The sequence below is a fragment of the Micromys minutus genome, assembly GCF_963924665.1.
Source record: "Micromys minutus genome assembly, chromosome: 3".
NCBI classification, from domain to species: Eukaryota; Metazoa; Chordata; class Mammalia; order Rodentia; family Muridae; genus Micromys; species Micromys minutus.
Genome location: NC_137972.1, coordinates 26,732,601 through 26,751,805, shown reverse-complemented (window position 1 = coordinate 26,751,805; position 19,205 = coordinate 26,732,601). Strand labels below are relative to the sequence as shown.

The following is a 19,205-nucleotide window of genomic DNA, read 5'->3' as shown; positions in this document are numbered from 1 at the left end:
TCCCACTGTGGATTCTGAAGCTGAGCCTCAGGTCATCACGCCTGTTCTTCTACCCACTGATCCACTACTCCAGACACTACAGTCCTGCTTTTCCTGTTGTGTCTTTATCTAGATTTGGAATCAGTGAAATAAATAACTTCATAAAATAAGGCTGGTAGTGTTCCTTGTTTTTCTGGTTCATAGAACGGATTGGAAAGCACTGATGATCATCCTCTGTACTAAGTTTAAACACATTTATTCTTAGCGAAGACACATGGCATTATTTTGCCCTTTAAGAAACAATGTCTCCATTCCAAATAAGTCATGATCAAAATGAAGAGATCAAGGTTATCAGTCCTAAATGACAAGCAGCAGCCAGTTATGATGATGGGTGATCAAAAAATCCAAAGATATGTTATGTTTGCGCAGTGTGGTGATGCTGCAGAGCACATGACAGAGCCATGCTTAATAAATGATAGAAAACAAGATAAAAAATTCTCTGTTCTGGCAAGATATCTGTAAAGTGTGGATGGCATCTGTCTTGCTTACGGAGTGGTTCCAATGATTCATCCAGAAGTTGGAAGATAGAAGGTTGAAACTAATAAGTCCACCTCCCAACCTGAATGTATTTACTATGGCAATGGTGGAGTGATACTTTTTAAAATATTTTTATTATCATATATTAAATTTTTCTAAATGTAAAAAAAAATAAATAATATGTTAACATTTTTCCATTTCTAAATGATCCTTAAAGAAAATCATATCTGACTAGACATGGTGGTAAACCCTTTTCATCCCAGCACACAAAAAGGGGGGGCAGGTAGAGACAGAACTCTGTAAGTTCAAGGCTAGCCTATTCTACAGTGATTTCCAGATCAGACTACAGATTGAAACCTTGTCTCAATTAAAAACAAACAAACAAAAAAAAAAAAAACAAAAAACAAAACAAAAAAATAAAAAAGAAAGAAAATCCTATATGGAGGTGGTAGTGTCTTATGGTAGTTCAGAAGAGCAAACATGCCATCTGGATTCATGTTTTAACCAATAAAAAAAAAGATGGTAGTTACTAAAGTTAGCACAAATGTGTTTGATTTCTTCTGAATCACCTGTCATAAAAGAGTTTGCCCTTCTTAGCCTCTATTCTTTGTGTTAGGCTTTTTGGGTAAATCCATATAAATTTTGACGTACTTCTTGACTGTTTCTTTGCAAGATTTTTCCTACAGGTAATGGTTCTGTTCTTGATAGTGCCAGCCGGTAATTACTGTATTTCCTGAAACTCTGCCATCAGTCATCAGCAGAGATTCCACCAATAAGTAAATCATGCATCAGGCCTACTGACTACCAAGTCTTCTCCCAGGTATGTTTCACGTAACCATCAGACAACAGTCACAGATGAGAAGGTCCTAGTAGATGATCATAATGGCAGTGGAGGGTCTCAGTGGCAGTAATAGCTTAGAAGAAGCTCAGAGTGAGCACAATGCAGGCAGAGTGGTAATCAAGGTGGAGGAAAGATGTGAAAACGTAGAAAACCAAAACTTCAAATACGTAATAGATATTTCATTATTTGGTAGCTTTTACTTGAGAGACTCCATCATTACTTCAGAATCAGTAGATGTCCTAGGTTTTTGTTTATATTCTACTGGTTTACCTCTGGCAGGTATTCTGTGTGTAGAGCCTTTACCATCTCTCTTTCAGTGTAGTATAGGTTCTCAAAGCATTCCCTAACAATTCTTCCAAGTTTCATGAGAATCTATCATTGTTATCGTCAGTTTACTTTTTAGTTTAATACTTTGAATTCTCTCTCCTCACTGGCATTTCCTGTCCCTCCCTCTGTCCTTGTACGCCCAACAGTATTTGCTGCATGAGGATAAGTTCATCAACATCTGTGCTAAGGGTTTGTAATCATCATCTCATCATCTTTAAACCGTCCTTATAAAAGTAGTAACCTCTTTTATCTCTTCTAACTTGGGCTTGAAGTCTACTTTGTCAGATATAAAAATGGCAGGTTTTGCCCATTTCCTGCTTCTAATTGTTTTGTATATTTACAGCTTTCCATTTTTTAACTTATATTCTGTGTGTAATTTTGCCAATAAGGTCCACCTCTTGTAAACAATGAAGAGCTTCATTTTAATTTTTTTATATTAAGAAGAGGGGAGTTAAATTTTATGTTTTTTATTATATATATATATATATATATATGGGTTTTTTACATTCATTTATGTATGTACAACACACATGTGTTTAATGCATACAGAGCCAGAGAACATTATCAAATACCTTAGAACTGAAATTATATAAAATTGTAAACCACCACACCAGTGCTAGGGATGGAACCTGAGTCCTCTGCAAGAGGAGCAAGTACTCTTGACTGTTGAACCATCTCTCTAGAACCTGGTTCTTGAATTCAATTGGTTTACAGTCTTTTCTTGTGGAGCTGGGAGCATTAACATTCAGGGTACTACTAAAAGGATATTTGCTGGCATTCTATAATTTTGATGATTATTTTCTTGGTTGGTATTTTAGTCTCTGCTTCATGCTAAACACTATGACCAAAAACAACTGGGGGAGGGGTCCTTTACTTCATCTCCTATGTCTAGGCAACAGTCTACCACTAAGGAAAGTCTGGACAGAAACTCAAACAGGACGAGCATGTGGAGGCAGAAACTGAAGCAGAGGTCATGGAAATCACAGAAGGTTCCTGCTTATTGGCTTGCTCTTCATGGTTTGCTCTGACTGCTTTCTTACAGCAGCCAGGACCACCAGCCTAAGAGATGCATGATCCACAATAAGCTTGGCCTTCCAGCATCAATCAACAATCAAGAAAATGCCCCATAGGCCAATCTGATAGTGGCATTTCTTCAAGTGAGTCCTCTTCCCAAATGACTCTAACTTATGTTAAGCTGACATAAACTTGCCAGCAGAGCACAAGGAAGAGGGTTTCTTTTTCCTTGGGTTACCTTAGGTAGTTATTGCTTTACTTAGAAGGATATATTTAATTCTTTTCTAGTTCTTGTTTGCTACCCTAGTCCTCTCCTCAGATTGTTTACTGCTATACTCTAGAGCTGTGCCTGGCTCGCTCCCCTTTCTTCCTCTTGTGTACAGAATCCCTGTAAGTACTTTTTGTAGTGCTGGTTTTGTGATCATTAAATATTAATTTTTCATTTCTGCTCATCTTGAAAAGTCTTTATTTCTCCATCAACTACAAGATATGTATGTATTTAGCAAACCTAATAATCCTGTCTGATAATTATTTTCAGGATATAAAGAACAGAATTCTATGCCTTCCTAGCTTTTAGGGTTTCTATTGGGAACTCTTACACTTTGCTCTGGAAGCTTTCAATAACTTTTCCTTGCTCTGTGGTTTTCACATTTTAACTAGGGCATTTCCTGATGTGGTTTTCCTCTGATCGCGTTTACCTGAAGTTCTAAATATCTCTCCTAGTCTGTATTTTTCTATCAATGTAAAAATTTTCTTATTTGATTTAACTGAATGCTTATTTTATGCCTCAATTCCCCCCCCCCCCCCAGTTTCCCTTTCTAATGAATGGATTCATTTGGTTTCTTTCTTATTTTGGCCCAAAATTCTTGGCTGCTATTGGCTAAATATAATTTCCTCAACCTTGTGTTCATGTAATGCTGATTATTTTTCCTCAACGTGACATTGTATGCTGGTGAAGCCTTCCACTGCATTTTTTTTATTTAGTTTTCTTTCCATTCTCTTTTTTGAAAAAAATCTCAATTTTCTTGCTATGTTTTTTTCTCATCCACGCCATTGGTTTTCTGGTGATCCCAAATAGATCCTTACTTCATTCGGTTTTTTTTTTTTTTTTTGAATCCTCTTTAAATTTCTAGATGTAGCATTTTAAATTCTTTAGAATTCCCACTATTTTATTATCTTTAGCTTCAGCAACTGAGAAACTGCAGGCTTTGGGAGGTTTCTACTAGCTTGCTTTTCCATATTATTTTTGTGTTTTATTTTAGGATGTTTTATGTGAAAAGATAGGAATGTTTTTACATGTTTATTTCCCCCATTAATGGGTAGGCTTCCTTCAAATTATGCTCCCTAGTACTAACAGAAGACAGAAGCAGACAGCAGTGGGAAAGATGACAAAAAAATCCAATATTAAAGTGAAACAAAAAGCAATTGGGTTCATTTTGGAACATAGTCCAAGAATGAAATTGTGTGGGAAGAATTCTAAGTACTTGTGATAAAATGCTGTGAAAACAAGACCTTATGCTCTAGTGCTACTTAGAGTAACTTATTTAATCTTTACATTTGATAATCATCTCAATTTTACAGAGTAAAACCTACACATGAGAAACATAGGAAAACCCAAATAATCAGGAACTACTTTTCAATCTGGAGTTAATATAACATAAAGAGACAGAAAGATCAAAAATATAAAATCAATATGGGTTACCTACTTAAACCCTGAACCGGGAGCAATCACTTTCTTTGTGCCTACTTCCCCATGAGAATAACAACCTCCCCTGCCTGCTGCTAGCCACTAAGTATCAAGAGATGGGTGATTTCAGAAACAGAAACTACATATCACTTCATTATTATAAGAAAATTCTAGGTAATGTATATGACATAAACAAGCATATAATTTCAACTCTCATAATTTTATACTTCAATTTACATTACTATTGTTTATTTCACTTGCTTAAGTTCTTAACCAAGACATTGCTAATAAAGTGCTATCAAAATGAAAACAAGTTCTCGAGTGCTATCTCCTGGTGGTTACACCTTCAGTTCTTTCAGTAAAAACCCACTCAGTCCTACATTCTGGAATATTCTCATTATCTTCCAAAGAAGAAAAGTTTCCATTCACTGCTATGCAAAGCTTACTTTCCTGCCATTTTGTACGCTCAGAACTAGATCTAAGCATCACTGACCTGGGATACGTTCTATCATTTTAGTCCCTATTAGAATGAAAAATAACTAAGGACACTGTCAAAAAAACAAAACGGCAGCCAACAGAGTGGGAAAAGATCTTTACCAACCCCACATCTGATAGCGGCCTAATATCCAAGGTATACAAAGAATTCAAGAAGTTAGACACCAGAGAATCAAACAATCCTATTAAAAAGTGGAGTACAGAGCTAAACAAAAAGTTCTCAATTGAGGAATATGGAATGTCTGAGAAGCATCTAAGGAAGTGCTCGACATCCTTAGCCATCAGGGAAATGCAAATCAAAACAACCCTGAGATTCCACCTCACACCAGTCAGAATGGATAAGATCAAAAACTCAGATGACAGCAGATGCTGGTGAGTATCCGGAGAAAGAGGAACACTCCTCTACTGTTGGTGGGGTTGTAAACTGGTACAACCACTCTGGAAATCAGTCTGGTGGTTCCTCAAAAAATCTGACGTAGTACTCCTTCAAGACCCAGTTATTCATCTCCAACATACAATAAAGACACATGCACCACAATGTTCATAGCAGCCCTATTTATAATAGCCAGAAGCTGGAAAGAACCCAGATGTCCTTTAGTAGATGAATGGATACAAAAATTGTGGTATATTTACACAATGGAGTACTACTCAGCTATCAGAAACAATGACTTTATGAAATTCTTAAGAAAATGGATGCATCTAGAGAATATCATCCTGAGTGAGGTGACCCAGTCACAAAAGAACAGACATAATATGCAGTCACTTATAATAGGATACTAACCCCAGAAAGCTCTGAACACCCCAGAAACAACTCTCAGACTATATGAAGCTCAAGAAAATCAAAGCCCCACCCCCCCCCCAAAAAAAGAAAAGAAAGCCTCTTCGTCCTTCTTAGGGGGAAAAAATGTATAGCACCCTCTCAGAGTATGGTACACCTGGACCTCAAATCATTAATAATCCAAGAGCTAAGATAATAGCCTTGTGGCAATTTTTGGTATTCACAGATCATTATGCTTAATCTATACCCAACAAGAAATCTGTTTCCATGTTAGGTTCTGTCCTACATGTACTTCATACTTTAATAACTAGTGGGATTTCTATGCATACTATCAAACCTCTAAAAGAATTAAGTACTGGCAAAATTATTCATATAATGTTATGCCAAATTGCCTTAAAAGTCTGTAAATGTATTCCCCCGTCTTTTTAAAATAAAGCAGTAAAAAATAATAATAATTTTAAAAAAAGAATTGAAAATAACGTTAGTAAATGAGCCTCAATTATATTCTCTTTGTTTTTATAGCAAGTATACTGACCTTGAGGTGAGACTGAAGAAAACAGCAAATCCAGGAAGAAAACGTGAAAGAGAAAGTTAGAAAGAATTAATAAGGACAATACTTAAAAATACTAACATTCATAAATGGGTAAGGCATAAAACATGAAGAGGACAGGATCATGCAGATTCGTCACAGGTGCTAAAAATTAGAATTTGAGATCACAGTGGATACATTTCCTATTAGAGTTTAATAATTTGATGAAAATTCTTTTAAAATGTCTGACACTGACTGTTTCTTGGGGAGAAGGGAGCAAATTTCTTAAAGACAAGGAGATAGATGTTATCAATTTTCTCATTTAAATGGCTAAAACTGACATTAGTTGTGGTCTAGGTTTTTAATCCGTGTAATTTTCTTGTATGTATGTGTGTAGGCATATGTAAACGTGCTATAGCATGTGTATGGAAGTCACGGGACAAGTTGTAGGCAACTCTGCTCTCATCCCACCATGTGGGCTTCTGAGGATCAAACTTGGGTTAGCAGGTTTGGTGGCAGTGCCTGTACCAGCTGAGCCGCCCCGCTGGCATCAGCACTAGGCCTTACATTAGTCATCAGCATCCAGCCAGTTGAGATTTTACTCCTTTCTTCAAGACTAGGTACTCCCGCACCACCCTATTTCATGAAGAGGACTCAAATCACCCAAAAGGGGGAAAACAACAAAACCAAAACTGACAGCTTCTGTTCTTCTTAGATTATAAAACTAATATCCTTAAAAGAATTTGAAATAATTTTCTCAAAGTCAGTTTTTCTTTAATCAAAACTGGTATTAATCAATCCAAATCTGCTAAATTTCTGAATAAAACAATTGAACAACAATGAACAAGAATGGCTCTATTTAAAAATTTTCTTTTCCAACATTGTCCAGCATTAAGACCTGCAAATGAGCCGTGTTTAACAGCACGGCACAGCACAAATGTTCTATGAGTCACTGCTGCCTTTTATAATAGGCAGGTTTCTTTCTCTGGAAAGTAGTCAGTGTAAGGGAAAGCAGTGCTACTTCCTCAGCAGTTAAGATTTATAATGTCCAGTATCATCATGATTGTTTTCATGACCTAATTTTTACTTTAGGAATCAAAAGCAGAGCATTCATCCTTCTCTGCCCCCTAAATGTAGACACATCGGAACCAACTGCCTCACATTTCCACCACAATGCCTTCCCACCATGATGAACTACAGTCTCAAACCATGAGCCAAAATAAATCCTTTTTCCTTTAAATTGCTTCTTGTAAGAAATCTGGTTACCACAACTAAGTAACTAATACAGTAAATTGCTACCAAGGAGTGGGACTATTGATGTAATAAACTTGACCATGTGGTTCTTTAGCATTTGGAACTGATTTGTGAGAGTAATGTGGAAGAGTTTGAAGCAGGAAGCTAGAGAAGAGCCAGAATGTAAGCCAACATTAACGGGCCATTCTGGTAAGAGTCTGAAAGACCCAGATGCCAACAGAAATGCAGACAGTAAAAGCCTGGTAGAAAAGGTTTCAGGGGGAAATTAAAACCATCAAAAAGTCTCACAGCCTTGGGTAGCCCTCCCTCCCTTTCTCCCCCCTTTCCCCGACTTCCACTCTCAGGCCAACTGCACTCTTTGCCTATAGCTTTCCTCAGTCTAAGTCTCACAATCCTTTTTGCTCATCCATTTTCTGGCAAAATTCTTTCTTGTATCCTACCATGTCATATAAACTTAAGTACGGATGAATTCAAAAGTAATGGAATAAGCTGTTTAACAGAAGAAATTTCAAGATCATATAACATACAAACTGATTTCTTTTCCTTGGATTTACAGTACAACAGAACAGAAATAAATGGAAATATATTTCTTAAATATATGCACTCAGGCAAGGAAAGAAACACACATCGAGTTCAAAGTTACAAACAAGATGAGAGTGGAAGAAGGAGGTACGATTATTAAAGTGATTAATGCCTCTGAGGAAAACCTCACTTCCACTCGTGAACAACAGGAAAGGTTCCCTGAGGACAAGATCACTCTACGGCTCCAGAGCTTGCCAAAATGCATTCATTTGAAAGAGAAGACTGAACTGCAAGTGGAAATAGAGACTGAACAGCAGCCATCTAGGGAAATGGTTTCCCAGGCTCAGCTGAAGCGTGAGCGCCATGGATGAGCTACACATTGTCCTGCAGCAGAACTTGGCATCACTGCCCGTGCATCTTCCAGGCCTACAAAATTCAAGTGTGGTGGTGTCCTAGAGGCTCACACTAAGATGCCAGAGAAACACTGAGGATAGACAGTATACAACAGGGTTAGACTGCCTGCAAAAGGACCTTAAAAGGCCAAAGGAGGAAGCTATACAGGTAGGAAGAGAGAATAGAGACTCCAGGATGCCTGGGATGCCAGGATTGTGAGGCTTAGACTGAAGAAAGCTATAGGCAGAGAGTGCAAAAAGCTATATGGCCTGAGAGTGGAAGGGGGAAAGGAGGGGGAAGAGGGAAGGAGAGGGGAAGGGAGGGAGTGCTAAAGGGTGCGACTACCCAAGGCTATGAGAGTCGATGATTCAATCACAAGCCAGCAATAAATAGAACTGTAACATTTGTTGTTTGTGCAAATGAGTTTCAATGTTACTTTAGTCGATCTTCCCATAATTATGTCCAAGGGGCTTTATAGTTAGGAGTTTGTTTTGGTTCATTAATAAATATTTGCCCGTGTACTTCTGTCTGTGTATGTATACGTGTATGCCACAGCACAAATATAGAGGCAGGGAGACAACTGGCAGAAGTTTCTCCCTCTACCATTGGATCCTGGGCCTCACAGTCTAGTTGCCATGCTTAGCAGCAACTGCCTTTACCACTTGGACATAAGGCTTCTGAGAAATATTAGAACTATTAAAATTCTGGTCATTAGTATATATAAACTAAAGGTATCTTAGACTGTGAGATATTCATGAACCTTTGAAGAACAGGGATGGAACATTCTGATTTTAAATATATATTTACACTGACAAGGGATGATAGTTAATCTTTATTGTCAATGTGGCTGGATTTACAGGCATGTTTGTAAGGAGAAGTTTAACTGAAAATGAAAATAGGTTAGAGGTGCAGACTGAGTAAAAAGGAAAAGATGAGAAGAAAGAAGGAAGAAACTTTTTAAATGGAAAAGAAAGCAAAACATCAATATTTATTTCTATCAGCTTCATAAATGCCAATGAAACATGAACAACCTCTCATATTAACCCTTGCTTCCTGCATGGTGGACTAAATATTTACCTTCACGCCTTACCAATAAATAAATAAATATGTAAATACATAAATAATACAATTTTATGTATGATCAACAATTTAGTTTGTTCTTAAATTTTAAAAAAAGGATGCTTTACTATATAAGTCTAATTCAAAATACACTTAGAGCCAAAGTTTAAGGTCATGAAGAATTTTTTTAAAAAGGATAATACTTCTCTCCATTACATTTTAAAAAAATGAAAACAGAAAAAAAAGCCAGTGGTCCATACCTGTAGTTTTGAGGCAGGAAGGTCAAGACTCAAAGCCTGTGGGGGGTTTAAAGAGACCCAGACTCTTTAAATAAAAAAGGTAGGGTGCTGAAGGAATGACTCAGCGGGTATGAGGATCTGAGCTTGGGTCACTAGCACCTTTGTAAAAACGAAGAATGCTGACAAACATCTGTAACCCCATTGTCTGGTAACAGAAACAGGCAAGTCATTGGCTGGCCACCTTTGCCCAAATTGGGAGCCTCAAGCTTGTGTGTGAAAGACTTTCCTGGTCTCAAAAAATTAAAATTATTAGAGAGAAAAATGGAAGATAACCTATGACTTCTACATGTGCTAAGGACAACAATGTCGACCTTAGTTAGGCATGCTTGACCCTGAGATATGTTTTAGAAATCCATAGGAATCCAACAGACCTTTACCATATATCAAACAGTGTCAAATACATGGTTTAAAGTCAAATACTGGTCAATCTACAGATACACAACAGTTCCTAATGGTCTTTTACTATTGATGCTTATGATACAAAAGACCAGAATCATTTAGGATCTAAAGATGCCAACCTTTCTGAAAGACGCGATAAAAATTAGAGCATATTCCTTCTTAACAGTGAACCAATATAAAATCCTATTTTTACCTACTGTATTTATCATGAATCATTATTTCACGTGAGCACCAAAATACAACTCAGGAAAGGTAACTCAGTAGTATTTGCTGTTCTTGAAGAGACTGGGTTTGGTTTCCAGTTCCCAGTCAGGTGACTCACAACCTCCATTTAACTCCATTTCCAATGACCTAAAATAAAGCCCTCAAGCTTCCAGGAGCACTAGCATGCACACATAAATGCACACATACATACATAATTAATAAGCACATATTTACAATTCTGCATATACACCTCAAGCACATTTCAGGACTAAACATCTACACAATGAATCATAGTTTAATTAATATTAAATATACTGAAACTTCCACTTTAAGGGGAAAAAAAAATCGAGAAATCCTCAAAACAAAGAACCATTACAAATGTTGAGGTGCTCAACCCACTGGGGACTTTGAGAAGATGAACAAATGGCATCAAAAAATGATAAAAAACGAGTTTGTGAAAGAAAAGATGTGCATGAGTCACCTGCATGTGGCTGGTATTTACCTGATCCTGTTTGCGTCAACTTCTCAGTAAGCTGCTTGCTTTTGTGTTTCTGGTCAGTTTGATTCTTTCACTTAATAGGAGAGCAAATTATATGGATTTACACCGATGGTGACCTAGCCCACTTGCACAAGGCTCATACTGTACCTACAGTTCATGAACTGCCACTGCTAATATCATGATGAACTCATGGTGCAGCTGTATCTAAATAGCCACACACAGAACACACACATGGACATAAGCCATGTGCCCTGTGTGCTTAGCAGCAAGAAAGACAAGGGTATGTTATTTTTTCTTAGTCTTCTGCAATTTTCTACAAAGAGAGAATGTATAAAGATTTCCACAATAAAGCCAGAATAGGCAGACACAATGGGAATTTCTAAAGCACCAACCTGGATAATAATATGGACTTGTAAATGTGGGGAAAGTTGGATTCCTAGGCTCAAGTGCCTTAGCAAGAAAATGAAAACTACATTTATAATTTTTACACTGCAGAGGCCCTAAGCTGACTGGAGAGATGGGAACTACGGCATGGGAGGGATTTGAGCTGGCAAGAATCGGAGAGACGCTGAGTGACTTGAAACTCAGGCAACTGCTCTTACTTACTAACCCCAATTTCTCTTTGCTTTGCATTCCTTCCTAAGCTGCTGTCAAGAGCTCTGGTCTCTAGTCCATCCATGTCCTAGAGTCACAAGATAAGGAGCCTGCATTGATGACTGGAGTCATCCCTGTGCTGTACTCAGTAGTAAGAAATCTGGCTATTATGCTGGGCGGACGCTGTGGTAGGACTAATCTCAGTATACAGCATGGTGACGTGGCCCGGCAGCCATGGCACATCGATGAAGATGTCAAATGTCATGGAAATATTTCCTACTCTTGTCTTATGTAGTACCCTAAACAACTGTTTACCATTCCTATTTCAGAAATGTGGTGCTATTTCTACTTCATCTTCATAACCTTCTTCCTCATGGAATTCTTCATGGCTCAGATTTGGCATAAGCACATCAAGGTCAAAGTGAAGCCCAGGCAGGAAGCAGAGAACACAGGAGAAATGAAGATGGGCTCCGTGGAGGCAACCAGGAAGTTCAGCCCCTCCGAGCAGATATCCTTCCAGAATTTCTACCAGAAAAAGAAACTGCTTGTTATAATTGTATCTCCTCCACTTCCTCCTGCAGGTCAGCGTGCAGATGTCTTTTTGCCTGTTCATATTTGAACACCTGCTCATGGTAAGCCAAGGCAACATTCATTGTACCACCAATGGCTGCCCTGGCCCCTATCACTGCCTGATCTGGAAAACTTCTGAGAAGGAGCTGCCCATCTAGAGGCTCTATCATCCTTGGTACAGGCTACCTTGAATATAGCATCTAGCATCACTGGCTAATGGCCCGTTCAGCCATTTTCCAAGGTTTCGATTTCTTGACAATTATGAGAAACACTTTTCTTTACCCCATACTGAGAAGTTTGAGTTCCTCAAAATTTTGTTTGGAGCAGGGCCTTCTCTTCTACCCTTCCTTGAACTTTTATTTAAAAAGGAACACAAGTTTGCTGTTATCCCTTTTTTCACTCTAAGGCCAGGCTAGGGTCATCTAACTCTGGAAACAAAACCAAACCATGCCCAACAGCCAACTATCTGCAGCACTTACTAGGAAGCTTCATCACTTTTCCTTGAGGCCTAGGATGGGGACTAGTAAAAACCCCCTGCAGTCAGCAAGGGAAGCAGATTCTAAACTTAGGACTCTCAGCACTTTAATGGGAACACCCTGGAGCCTTAAAATGTCAGGCATTTGCTGGGGTCAACTAAACTTGAGCTCTGTGTTGCTGAAAATAGAGACTTTTTACTGTGGATTCTACTGAAGAGGATAGCACAGCAGGCGAGTGTGGACACTGTTCTAGAGTATGGAAACATGCTTCTGCAGTCACAATTGTATATTTTTCCTTTCTAGTCAGAGACAATAGATCCAGGAAGCTAAAACCTAGTAAGTTGTCCATGACCTGAAAATTATCTTCTGGGAAAACCATTCAAGGGTAGGGTTGGACAAGACATCTCATCAACTTTCAAGTCATATTCCACAACACACAGGCTGGGTCAGCTTTCACATCCCTTAAATGGGCAGAGTTGGAGAGCAGACCCAGTGCTAGGACTTAGGGAGACCACAGAGTAGAAGGAGTAGGGAAAGAGTAGGACCAAGAGAATGACCAGGATAGACACTGGATGTGAGCTGGCATGAAAAGCTATAGAAAGGTCTATTATTTATAGATCTATATAGAAACTAACATGCCAAGTATAGAAGGCACATTTTTAGTTACAGTATTCAATTTCCAGAGAGGTATGCTGGTTGGTTGGTTTTTTGTTTTGTTTTGTTTTGTTTTTTACCCCAAATGTGACACAAACTAGAATTACATGGGAAGAGGGAATCGAGACTTAAGAATTACCTCTATCAGATTAGCCTATAGACATGTTTGTAGGTCATTTTCTTGATTAATGACTGACATGAGAAAACTCAGCCAATTGTGGCCAGTAAACCCCCAAGGAGGTGGTCCTGGGTTGTCTAAGAATGCCCCTTAAGAGTAAGCCAAAAGCCAGTATTCCTCCATGATCTATCTCTACTTCAGTTTCTTCTTCCAGGTTCCTACTTGACTTCCTGCCCTGGCTTCTCTCAGTGATGAACCATGAGGTGGAAGAGGAAGCCAAATAAACACTTCCTCACCAAGATGGTGTGGATGGGTGTTTTATCACAGCAATGGAAAGCAAAAGCATGAGGTAATCTAAATCTATTCATTCAGACAAGGACATCTTACTCTCCACTTTGTTTTCTCTGTAAAGACTATACATAGCCACTAGATGGTGGTTTCCATGAACCCACCAAGGCCACAGCAAATCAGCAAAGTGCTTGCTAGGCAAAATGAGGACCCAAGTACAGATCCTGGGGCCTTGTGGCCAAGCCAGGCTAGTTGATCAGTGGGCCTCAGGTTCAATGAGATACTCCGCCACATAAAATAAAGTGAAGAGTGATTGGAGAAAAAAACCTTACACTGAACTCTGGCATGCACAGGTGTAACCATGCATGGCATGTGTACACACACACACACCTCTAGTCACTTTACTAGGGTATATTGTCCAAAATAACCTGAGTGTTATTATTAAAGTACTATTATTATTATTATTATTAAAGTAATTATTTAGGTTTTAGAAAAACCTAAATTTTTGGAAAAAACTAGATTAAAGTATTATTGTTATAATAATTTAAAGTAATTATTTAGGTTTTGGAAATAGGGCTGAGGTTACATGAGAGACAAAGGAGTCCTACGTTGGTTTGTGCCTATACAAATGCCATCCAGATTATAAGCCTCCATTCCTGGAACCACATTTCAGACTTACTTAGCCAGTTTCTAAAATCATCACAAACATGTACGACAATGTTTTTTAAATATCTTTTCCTCCTGTTCCTATGACCCCTTCCCCAACTAGATTTCTTTCTCTTATTGAAAATGAACTAGGATGTGATTATTTTCAAATGGAAAAAATATCTACTCATAATGGATGGGTGGGTGGATGGATGAATGAATGGTCTTGACTCACCTTCGTTTTGGAACTATATTTAGTCAAAGAGTGTTACTACACTAAATCAAAAGGATTCCATTAATACATCTTCTAACAAGCACTACAATTTTCTTAAGAACCAACACGGGAAAGAAACTGTTCCTTTATTTCCTTCATCCACAAAGAATAATTCTGGTAACTTTTTAATGGTAAAGAAGTATTATAAAAAAAATTAAAGAATTCTCTTCAGTTTAAGTTTCATCAGTTTGCTTTACTTTTTGTACTTAAACATTGTTGAATACCTCCCAGGAGTAAATTTTACATGCTAAAGTACAAAATGGAACTGCACTTCTATCAGGGGCTACTTAAAAGAGTATCCCAGAATGGGTATGCAACTCAAATGATAGACTGATCTTTTTAATATGCACAAAACCCCAGAATTAGTTTCTAACACTAAATAAATCAGGAATGCATGCAACTGTACTCACGACATACAAGAAATCAGACATTCAGGGCTACACATCAAGTTTATGACCAATCCGGACTACATAAGATCATGTCTCCAAATACAAGTGTCTCAGCACAGTAACATCAACCTGAAACATTCTTGAGCAAGAGAGGGAAGGCTAAAGTGATATAACTAGCACACAGAACCTACCAAGAGGGAGTGTCGGCTGCTTTCATCTAAAGCAAGGTGTGTAAGAGGTCTATAAGAAGATTGGGCCTTACATACACACACTTTACCAAGAATGGTGCACCAACTCCCACAACGGTGCAGACACAGAAACCTGGTGATGGCCATATTATTTATAGGAGACTGGCTTTCTAAAAATGGTTATAATACAGAGAGAACATGCACAATGCAACATTAAGATACATAAATCCCAGGAGAACAGGACCAGGATAAAACAAACCAAAAGAAAACATACAGGAAACAGAAGGCCAATACAAAAAACAAAACTCATTCAGAAACAAAAGACAAAAAGACACATACTCCAACACGAAAACAAAGACTGAAATAACCCCAGCTATCTCAGAGAGTGCACGGACCAACTCCAAAATTAAGCCCTGCTCAGTTTATAAAAATAGAATCAAAAAATGAAAGGAAAGGAAAATCTACATTTGTTTCTCAGCAAACTGTGATATACTGCTCAAGACACTGGGTTAAATTTAAGCAACAGACGAGTCCCACTGAGCTGAGAAGACTTCAAGTTAAGTGTTCTGATCAAAGAGGACAAGACCAGCTGGACTGGGATTTTGTTACTTTGGAGTTTTTTGAGTATGTGGTGGTCATGGTCATGGACGTTGGTAAGCAAGAAATTTTGTGGTCTTCAAACAATATTACAAAGTTATATGACCAGAGAATGAATACATCTGTATAATTATACAGTGTAGTCCAATGTGTAAAAAGTAAAATTCCTAAAGAAGCAGATCATTTAAAACTACCATAACACCCACCCATCCCACTCCTAGGCATGAACTGCAGGACTTTACATTACTATAAAGATACTTGCATACCCTGTTCACTGCAGCTTTGTTCCTAATAGATAGAAAATGTAATTAACCCAGATGCCCATCACCTGATGAATGGGCAATGAAAATGTGATCGGTACATATAAAAGAATATTACTCAGCTGTAAAGAAAAGGGAAATGATGAAATGCAGATAGATGGATGGGACTGGAAAAATACCAAGTGAGGTCATCCAGATTTAGAAAGGCAAACACCTCACACATTCTCTCTCACGTGGTGTTCCTAGTTTTCAATTTTTTGTGTGTTTAATTTAGCCTACTTCCTATTCTCCTTCACAATATGTCCATCTGAACAACAACAAAAAAAAAAAAGAGTATTAAGCTAAAGCTGAATCATTTTTAAAGCTAACTTCAACCAACAGAAAATAACTTCAAATGAAGGACTTTCAGTTAAAAAAAAAAAAATCAAACAAGAAAGAAATACTATTCAGAAATTTCTTTGTTGAAACAGTAGGATAACATTCTTCAAAAATATCACATCTTAACACAAATGCAGAACTGATGAGTTCAGGCCCCTCAAAAAGTAAGTACATGTGTGCACACAAACATGCTGTGAAAAAGGAAGATGTGCAAAGTTAAACATGAATGAAAATGCACACAATCTATATTCCTACAATACTGATTAAAAGAATTTATCAAAGGGCTGGAGCTAAGGCTCAGTGGATAAAAGCAATGGCTGTTCTCCCAGAAGAGCCAGGTTGGATTTCTAGAATCTACATGGTGGCTCACAATCATTTCTACCTTCAGTTCCAGCAGTTCGAACAACTTCTTCTGACCTCCAAGGGCACCAGTCACACACACAGTGCACACAAATACATAAAGACAAAACACTGGTACACATAGAAATAAATAAACAATCATGAACTATAGAATATGTCGAGTTAGTATAAACCAAAATGTACAGGCAGGAATGAGGAATCCTATTACCTGCATTTTTGAACCGCTGAAGGAATCAAAGTCTACAGATGTGGAATAGAAGCAACAGTAACTTGAAAGGAAAATATTAAGCCTACTTCTAACTCCCAAATTTAAACTTTAGTAAATAATTTTAAAAAGCTGTCAGAAATTTTCTAGCTTTCAAGAAAATGAATTATTTCTTAAACATAATTTTTTCAAACTCTGTATGAATTAGTATCATCCAGGTGGCTAGAAAAATATGGTGACTATGAGGTTCTACTGGAAAAAGTATTTACATGTATTTGTGATATTATGTAAGAAGACCATACAAAAGGAAAAGGTAATACAACTACATGCTTGATCCTTAATATAAGAGACAAAAAATATTCCAAGAGATCTATCATCTCTGGCAGGATCTGTTCAAATACAACTCACTGTGAAGATTTCAAATTTAAAACCTGGTAAGACTCGCCTATGAATTTCTTACATTAGCATCATAGTCCCTTTCATTTAAAGCTGGTATGATTTGCTTTCCCATGCTCTAAATTATGCATTCTAAAAATTCACAGCCCAAAAGATTATGAGCTCAGCAACTTTTTAAACTTGAGAACCATTCGATCACTACACAAAGCAATAATATAGCCAATAATCCCTTTGGACTCTCTGGATACAGCTAGGAGAAACCTGGGCCCTTCAGCAATGAGTATCTTCCCTTGTCAATGACGTTCAATTAATAGTTTCTCACTTTATCCCTATTGCATGTCATCGTTTAGGTACTGTAGCAAAGAATTTACACTGACTTAGAAGAGTAAGAGAATAAAGCATAAAAAGGAAGGAAGTGCCTAGTTCAACTGCACATACTACTGGAAACACTTCCTCAAAAGTTGAAAAACATGCCTGAATTTTTCTGCCACAGCACCGCTTAGCTCCTCTTCCTTACCTTTCCAACTCAGCTATCTTCTTATCTTTGTCATTCTTCTCATTTTCCACCTCTTTCAAGATTTCCAAGAGACGGTCAACTTCTGTTTGGGCCTTGCTGGATTCATCTTTGTACCTGGCAATCTCTCGCTCCAACTGCTGTATTCGGTCACTCATCTCTGGACTGGCTCTGGCTTCCAATGTTGCTTCATGTGCCTAGTTCCCCAGCCCCCCAAAAAAGATTTCAAAGTCTGTACATTGGAGGTAACCCACACCCAAAGAACTATTTATATTTCAATGTAAGTAGTTATGATGGTTTGTATATGCTTGGTCCAGGAAGTGGTATGGTATTGTTTGGAGCAGGTGTTGCCTTGTTGGAGTAGGTGTGTCCCTGTGGGCGTGGACTTAAGACCCACATCCTAGCTGCCTGGAATTCAGTCTTCCACTAGCCACCTTCAGATGAAGATGTAGAACTCTCAGCTCCGCCTGCACCATGCCTGCCTGGATGCTGCCCTGCTCCCACCTCAATGATAATGGACTGAACCTCTGAACCTATAAACCAACCCCAACTAAATGTTGTCCTTATAAGAGTTGCCTTGGACATTGGTGTCTGTTCACATTAGTAAAATCCTAACTAAGACAATAGTGTTATCAACTATTTAAATAGCTAATCTTCAGTTTCTAGTGGCTTCTCTTGCTAATGGATCACATAATTAAAATATTAGTAATAAATGGAGAAGAATTATTAGAGTTTACAAATGGATTTCTGTTAAAATGCTATTTTATCTTAGAATATTTATTATGAGGTCAAAAATCATCATAACCCAACTGATGCTTTAGATTGAGACTAATGAGGAAGGCACTGAAGAGCTCTAAATTCTGACCTCACTCCTCTTATTTCAATGCTGAGACTGGGTTCCATAGGCCCTAACTAACCGCATTTCCTTCTACTCAATGTAGCTTTGCCAAATGTATAATTATATGACCTTCAGCATTCAGAATCATACAGATATAACTGATGCTGGGGAAATGGAGCTAGGTAAAGAAAACAGAACTCTTAGCTGAGCACAGTGGCTCACACTTTTAATCCCAGTACTTGGAGAAAGAGACAGGTAAATCTGTGTGATTTCAAAGTCAGCCTGATATATATACACAGTGAGTTCCAAGACAGCCAGAGCTACATAGTAAGTTGTCTTGAAAACAATCTAAACAAATAAACAGAAAGAAATACTAATCTCAAGTATATTTTACTAAAGCAAAAACTTCAGAATTTTACAAGAAACCTGAGACTGACAATCAGAAGGTAAAAAGCAAGATCCACTCTAAGAACCAAGAAAAAAATATTATTCAGGGTTCTGTTGTAAAAGGCAGCCAATAATGTTAATATATTTTAGAGTATACTATAAATTCCTTAATTTAAAATTAATTTCCAAATTATTGATTTTAATTTTCTTGTTACTGTAACAGAATAACTGAATAAAAGAAACTTAAGAGAAGAGGGA

General features: G+C 37.7%; 1 protein-coding gene across 1 annotated transcript in view; it reads right to left on the bottom strand.

The window, feature by feature from the left end:
• The window catches only part of ERC1 (ELKS/RAB6-interacting/CAST family member 1), a 282,059-nt gene that overhangs the window by 145,415 nt on the left and 117,439 nt on the right, over positions 1–19,205 (bottom strand). The window contains exon 12 of the mRNA XM_080914840.1: positions 17,726–17,919. Within this exon, the coding sequence (XP_080770966.1) occupies positions 17,726–17,919 (194 nt within the window). The remainder of the gene's footprint in view (positions 1–17,725; positions 17,920–19,205) is intronic.